Raw genomic sequence first — 7,686 nt, forward strand, 5'->3', positions numbered from 1 at the left:
GCTGACCTCTGATTGGGCAGAAAAACACAAAGAATTTCTGGCACCAATCAGAATTGAGAATTACCCCGACTGCCTGTAACTGGTCTGGTAAGAACGTGTCCCCCGGGGGTCTTCTCGCCCCACTATGCTTTTCTTCGTCGCCATTTTGTTTTGCCGGTTTAGACTTCCCCTTGCCTCTGCGATCTACCCCTGGGTCTCCGAGGATGATCACATTTCAACCCACGCACGCAAATTTGTTTACCGCGAATATTACACAAAATGTATTGAAATAAGCAACATATTTGCTATTAGAGGCAAAAAAACCTTCCTATTTCATTGCGTGCGTGAAGACAAGAAACCCAATCTTGTCAAATTACCATACGCAACAACATAAATTTCGTGATCAAACCCTTTCCTGAAGAACCTTTTCAAAATAGGCAACATCCTTACTTTCAAATAATTGTTGGCTGTCACATTTCCGATTATTTTTTACATGAAGATTGTGCAGAGTTGAGAGCAAAATAAATATAACAAGAATTAGTGAAATTTCCAATTGTTACCGGAAGACTGTGCAGAGTTTAGCACAAATAAATACAAATAGCCAGACAACAGAGATCACAGATCCACTTAAGAACTTCGATTCTTTCTCTGTCATTGTTGAACCCATAAATTACCAGAGAATTTTCAATTCGGTTTCAGTGTTGCACATAACACCACACTTGGTAAAATAGGAGAAATACAGCTCACTTTGATTACGGTTCGACGGGCGAAACATTGGTGTCAAAGTCCATTACTCGTCGCTTTTAAGATTCCAGATTTTTTTCTTTCACCACCTGTCTTGTTTATCCAATTGACGTTCCATTCTTGACCTCCTCAAAGGTATATTTTGTTTAACGATCCACCAAAACTCCAGTTGTGATTCAATGACTTCGACGCCATTGCAGGTTAATTAAATATTCTATTGTGTCCACCAGAGAAATCTACGCATTTCTACTACCCCCTGAAACCTACCAAAATATGCGCAGAACACTATGCACAAAGACAAGGGAAGTGATAGGAAAGACTATTCCCGACACGGAAGAAAAAAGGGAAAAGAGGAAAAAAAGGAAAAGAAGAAAACGACTAAATTTAACTTTTTATCCGAAAGGATTGCCGTATGGCAACCGAGTAATTAGGTTATTGTAATGTGACTGGGCAAAAAAACCATTTCCTCGTTGTCTCGGAGCGTTTGTTTATTTTTTAAGTCGAAATGTAAATAGGAAAATCGTATTTATAAAACGCCTTTCAGCAATAAAGGTAATAGCACTTAAACTTTGGTTTCGGTGTCGTTTTGACTTTTGCAGGCACAAAAAAACGGGAAGATTTTTCTAAGAGCTCTCAACGGACAACCAGCGTTTGTTTATTTTTTAAGTCGAAATGTTAATAGGAAAATCTGATTTAAAGAACGCCTTTCAGCAATCAAGGTAAGGCATTCAAACTTTGGCACCATGCTGTCAGAAGAAATACAATACGTTTTGACATTGCCACGGTTTCGGTGTCGTTTTAAAATTTTCAAGGCACAAAAAAACGGGAACCTGTTATCAAAGAAATGAAACTTGAAATTCTATGTAACCAAAGTTTCATCGCAAAAAGTGGCACTGATTTTCGGCTTACTCGAGTTTTTGATTGGTGGTCAGGTGATCACGGTTTTATCAGTATTACTCTAACAAGATAACTTTTTTCAGCAGCTTACATAAGAAAGATTACGACACTTTGGGATTAAAGTGGGACAACGGACAAAACTACTCATCTTCTTTGGGGATTTGCATAAGCTCTGGAAGTGAAAGGAGTTTGACGCGAAGTAGTTTTCCATATCATCGATGGGCGCTTTCAAGCCGTCGCAAAACACCTGCTAAAATTTTCAAGGCTACAGGCGCCGTAAATCGGGCTTTAATTGTTATTCTTCGCAAACTGAAGCTAATGAACATTTCAGCCCGTCGGAGAAGAGACCCTACTCCAGTGTGGGAAGCATCTCTTCGAACAAAGCTGCAGTACTAGGTTTCGCCGTGGGCGATAATTTCTAATATTTGACCGTGCATCTACTTCGTGTAGATAACTAGAAATACACAAAAGAAGAGGTCATACATAAAAGGGTTCATATACAGATCTCTTGCCCATTTTCTGCAGTTGCTAAGATGGCTCTTTTCATGTTTTACGAAGGGTTTCTCTTGACGCCCAACGCCGCTTTGGCGGTTATCTTTATCATTTTCGGGTTTTATACCGTTGTTGGTAATGTTCTGGTCTGTGTTGTGTATATTCTTGACCCTGGAAAAAAGCTACGGCGAGTGTCAAACTCGTATTTTGTCATCAACTTAGCTGTGGCCGACATTCTGGTTGGAATCACAGTGGAACCCATTAAGGCTGCAAGTTTTTGGTCCAATAACACAGACGTCCTGTTTAGCTATTACATTTTCGCTGTGCTATCGTGCGTTTGTTCGATCGTGAGCATCTCCGCTCTGATGGTGGATCGTTTCCTCGCTGTGCGCCGACCTTTCCAATATCGATCACTGGTCAAACCACGCCGCGTTCGCACCGCAATTCTAATTATCTGGCTGTTCTCGATCCACTTCTCAATTCTGCCTCTGTTGGGTTGGCGAAGCGCAAGTTTCCAAGTTTACCTCAATGGTTTGGGTGTCCTATTTCCAGCGGCCATAATGTTGTTGTCCTACTACGGTTTGCGTCGCTCATTGCGAGAGAAAATTGCCAATTTGCAAAACTCGGCCGCGGATAGAACACAAGCAGCACATGTTCGGAACATAGTTACGCGTGAACGGAGGGTCTCTACCACAGTATTCATTATGCTACTGGTGTTCCTTGTTTCCTGGTGTCCTGCAGTCACTGTTGACTTTGTCATGGTATTTTGCGAAAAGTGTCGCTCAGATACGCTGCTCCTCGCACGAGACGTAACGTTAACTATTGCGTTTTTCTCGTCTGGAATTAACCCCGGTCTTTACGCATGGCGGATTAAGAGATTCAGACAAGGACTGATGCTTCTGTTTCAGCGCGGTTTGAAAGCAAACCCGAAAATTGTTTAAGTTGGGCCTTTGCACAATGAAAGAATCATAATTGCTGCTAAGTATGAATGACGCTATTATATTGTATATGTGGAGTACCTATAGATGTGCAGCTGTACATAAACACTCAGTTTTTCCCAATTCGAGGTCACGAAGTTTTTCATTGAAGATCTCCAGCCAGTTAACTATTTGGTTCAAACATGTACACGGATAGTCTGTTGTGATGGACAAGATTGAAGATAGGAATCGTAACCAGAAATGCTTTGTGAATGGTTCGCTCTCAGACAGTGAATTTCTTACTTGTGGTATTCCACTAGGGTCCCTAATTGCCTTTCCAACGCTGTTGCACGTATATGTATGCCGACGATACTCACTTGACCTTTGCCTGCAACAGCATTGAAACTATCAATGAGGTTATGAATCGCGACCTACGTAACGTCAATAAATCGTTGCAAATAAATTGACTCTAAATTGATCTAAAACCGAGTTCATGTTAGTTGGGTCGCGGCAAAGGTTAGGTACGTATAATACATCCCCTAATCTCACGATCGATGGTAACGCTATAAAGCAAGTAAATTGTGTATAGACGATAATCTTTCATGGAATGTCCATATAGATATGATATCTAAGAAAATTGCATCTGGCATTGGAGCCCTGAAGCGACGTCGGTCTTTTGTTCCTCAGACTTAGTTGCAGTGTATTTACAACGCCTTAATTTGATTACATGTACTGCAGTGAGGTCTGGGGTCATTGTGGCGCTACTTTGGCAAATAAGCTCCAAATTTTGCAAAACCGTGCGGCTCGTGTTCTAACCTTTTCTAGTTACGATTCTAGTTCTGGCCCCTTATTTGAACAGCTAGACTGGAAAGGGTTAGATACGCAACGTCAAATTCAAGTGGTCGTTATGGTCTATAAGTCGCTACATGGCCTTGCTCCTAATTATCTTAGCTCCCTTTTTATTCAAAGAATTATCTCTTATAATTTGAGGGATAATGAGAACAAACTGGTTATTCTACTGCCCCGCACTAACTTCCTTAAAAACAGTTTTAGTTACAATGGTGCGATCATCTGGAATAACCTTCCCCTGGAACTGCGGCAAGCAGAAACTATCAATAGTTTTCGAAGGGGCTGTCCCAAATTTTTTGCTTGACCATTTATACACGGCATTCGTGTAAAGCAGGTTTATTAAGTTCTTCGGGGGTGGGGATAATTTATACATATTTTTAATATTTTAGCTTTATTTACGAGGAAATTTTACACTTTTAGATAGATATATTATAGCTTGTAGTGTTGTTATGCCTGATGAATTCACCGTGTCTAAATAAAGTTATTACTTACTTACTAGGAATATTTATAAGGATGGGAGGAAATGAAAGCAAATCAATGCAAAATACAAAGCAAGGCTTATTAAAAAAAAAAAAATTAAATGTAAACCAACTCAAGATGGTATTTGTCGTCATCTGTCTGTGAAGCAAACTATTATTTATTTTGCTTTTGTTTTTTCCCTTTTTTGTGATTCCCCATGAGAAACGCCATACAGATTGCAACGACATGTCACTAAGCGAGAAAAGAACAGACTAAATATTTATTCTATATTCGAAAAGTATTTCCTTCATGTTTTGTCGATTAGTAACCTTTGTCAATCAGTGGATTTTGAAGTGTTTTAGAAATTAATGGTTCAGTCTATCCTTTCTTAACTACATGCTCAATATTTTAGTATACGCTGAATTCAACCAAGAATTTCTGTGAAAATACGGTATTTTTTCGCCAGCAGTTAGAAATCGTAAACTGAATTAACAGGCTCTGCTATTATATGCAAACCTTATACAGTACAAATTGAAGTTAAGAACTTTGCTTATGCAACATACATTTAGTAGAAAGGACGGCCTCAGGCGTCAAACTGAGTTTCCTCTTCTTGATGTCTTTATTTATCGCGAAATCGATCATTTGAAACATTGTCCTTTAAGATTCACCACTCAAGTGTTGATACTAAGAGTGAAAAATGAATGTGATAAGAAAATTCATCAATGAGGGTGGTATATATATATATATATAGAAGATGCTTGTGACAGCTTTTTATTATATTTCGCATCATGGAAAGGAGTGAATCGTATTGGTTTTTTAAGTTGTTGAATTTATACAAGAAACGCTTGAAGTATGAACATCGCAGCTGCTTTCTTCGAGTTTGTGAAGAGAAACAAATGATAGCAACGGGCTTACGACTCAAGAAGAATGCAAATATTGCCAGTGTGAGAGCACAAGTTGTCACGGATTGGCAAGATATTTTGGTAGAGGCCTCGCAACGGCTAAAGAGATTTTGGAGCAGGAGACGCAGTTGATTGTTAAAGAAATTATGGAGGATATTCGTACCGTGGAAAGCAGTATCTTTCATGAGTACTGACCTTGGAGATTGCAGGAGCTTATCAATAAAGTGCAAGAGGTGAGTGGGCGCTTCCGAGGGAAATTGATGCAAGAAAACTTGATGCCATTCCCGTTATAAACAATGACACGACCACTACTGAGGAGGAGCAATTTGAAGGGGATAGGGATAATGGGTTGGAGCTGAGGATTCATAATTTTGTTTCAGATGTCCAGGTGATCTGGTGACGTAATTCGGAAGACTGGGGAGAAAAATTTTAACGCCGTATCCCACATTCGCGCGCGGCCTCATTTTCGAATTCAACATGGCAGAAGGGAGGTTAGATCTTGTCGGGTCTACTTGAATGTTCATTCAGTAACAGGAAATGTGGTAGAGACGTAATGATCTGTTGAGTTTTGGCGATGGAAATACTGCAGGGAGTTTGGAAACAACACCTAAGTCCGCGCGCGGTTATGGGATACGGCGTTAAATTTTTCTTCCCAGTCCTCCAAATTACGTCACCAGATCACCTGGGTAAGAGGGACGATTGACAATGCGATGAGCAGTGCTGGACAGTTAACGGTGGAGGTTGAGAATTTGGGGCCAGAAGAGAGTAATGCGGGGGTTAACCCACTTCCGGTTAGTTGCCCTCTTCTTTTGGTAGATATCGGACGTGTCACAGGGGATATTGATTCAGTTCTAAGGAAGTATGATCAGCGTCGTGAGGATAATAGCTCTGGAGGAATGTCTGATTGAACCGCGTTCGTGTGCTCAAACATCGGGAAGCAGGCACATTTTAGCATTGTAGCACTGGGAGCTGGTAACAGTCGAGCGGAAGGGGACACGAGAGGTCGGGGTTATCAGACTGTTGTAAATCTGTCTAAGAGAAGTTTGACTGAGGCGGAGGTTTCACTGCTGTCGAAAGGATTGAAATTCTGTCCAACTCCAGAAAAGATGGATATTTATTCTTTGCGAAAAGACATTAAGGAATATGTGAGACGGGTAAGGTTGAAAGAGTATTTTTACACAGATCAGGATGGTGTAGAGGGGGAATTTTCAAGCGTACCGGCTTTTCGAAAAAAATCAAGTTGGAGTGCAGGTAAAAAAAACCGGGAACTAGCGATTGAGGCTTATGTTGAAGCGCTTGAGAGGGACATATTAGCTCATGATTTTGGAACGACTTATCAACGCAATCTCACAAGAGAAGAACAACGGGCGCTTCAAGATCTGAGCACCTATGATGATATTATTATCAAACAAGCCGATAAAGGGTCTGCAGTTGTCGTCATGGATAAAGAAGCTTACCTGCAGGAGGCGATGCGACAATTAACTGATAAGGAGATATACAGGCCATTGTCGAGGGTTCCCACAAGTGACATGATTAACAAGGTCAACAAAGCATACGAGAAGTGCATTGAAAAGGGAACATTGACGAGGCAACGAAGGAATATTTATTAGCATCAGGAGAAGAGAGGGCGGGGAGGTTTTATTTGTTGCCCAAACCCATAAGAAGGGCTGCCCAGGACGTCCTGTTATATCGACCTGCAACATGCCTACGGAAAAAATTTCTAGCTTTGTGGACCACCATTTAAGACCTATAGTTCCGACCATTAATTCTTATATAAAGAACATTGAAACTTTACCTGAGGGCGATATATCTACAGTCGACGTTGTGGGTTTATATCCCCACATACCACACGATGGAGGGGATAGAGGAGATAAGGGAGGCGTTAATATGGGATTCTAATGTGGACAATGGAAGGAAATTAGGGGAATCTGAAGAATGACTTGATAGAGTTTACGGAGGTAGTTCTTAAAAACAATAATTTTGAATTTAATGAGAGGCATTTTGTCCAGAAACGAGGCACTGCGATTAGGGAGCTCGGATGGCAACCGTCGTCTTGCTAACAAATTTTTTTATTGGACAAACTCAGAGAAGGACAGGTTGATTTCGCACGCTTTAATCAAAAAACCCACCACTTGAGTGGCGGTATATTGATTTATTTTCTAATTTGGACCGAAGGAGAGGAAAAGTATTAATAGACTTTATTAAACATTACCTGAATAGCGCGCATGGAAACCGATCAAGTGTTATATCAAAATGGTCCTACAGGAAGTCGGAATTCCCAGATTGTTAAAGTTCTGAATAGAAGAGATTTAGCTTTCGCGTTTAACGGCAGGGGGGGGGGCGGCAAAACGTGAAACTGAAATTAGCGTTTTGCCAAAAAATCAAAGGAAAAACTGATCTGGATTTTAGCTCCTTTGTTGATGTTATCTACAAATGTCGCGCAACAT

General features: G+C 40.6%; 1 protein-coding gene across 1 annotated transcript; it reads left to right on the forward strand.

Annotated features, from left to right (window-relative positions):
* The first annotated feature begins 1,306 nt into the window (after positions 1–1,306).
* LOC138044468 (adenosine receptor A1-like) lies at positions 1,307–3,632 on the forward strand. The gene is made up of 2 exons (XM_068890973.1): positions 1,307–1,442; positions 1,707–3,632. The coding sequence occupies exon 2, from the start codon at positions 2,154–2,156 to the stop codon at positions 3,051–3,053; it is 900 nt and encodes a 299-aa protein (XP_068747074.1). The 5' UTR covers positions 1,307–1,442; positions 1,707–2,153; the 3' UTR covers positions 3,054–3,632.
* Positions 3,633–7,686: the final 4,054 nt, after the last annotated feature.

Source organism: Montipora capricornis, chromosome 4 (assembly GCF_036669925.1).
Source record: "Montipora capricornis isolate CH-2021 chromosome 4, ASM3666992v2, whole genome shotgun sequence".
Taxonomy (NCBI): domain Eukaryota; kingdom Metazoa; phylum Cnidaria; class Anthozoa; order Scleractinia; family Acroporidae; genus Montipora; species Montipora capricornis.

What these genes read in the sequence shown, in the direction of transcription:
- LOC138044468 (XM_068890973.1), top strand. Translation starts at nt 2,154, where the DNA reads ATGGCTCTTTTCATGTTTTACGAAGGGTTTCTCTTGACGCCCAACGCC.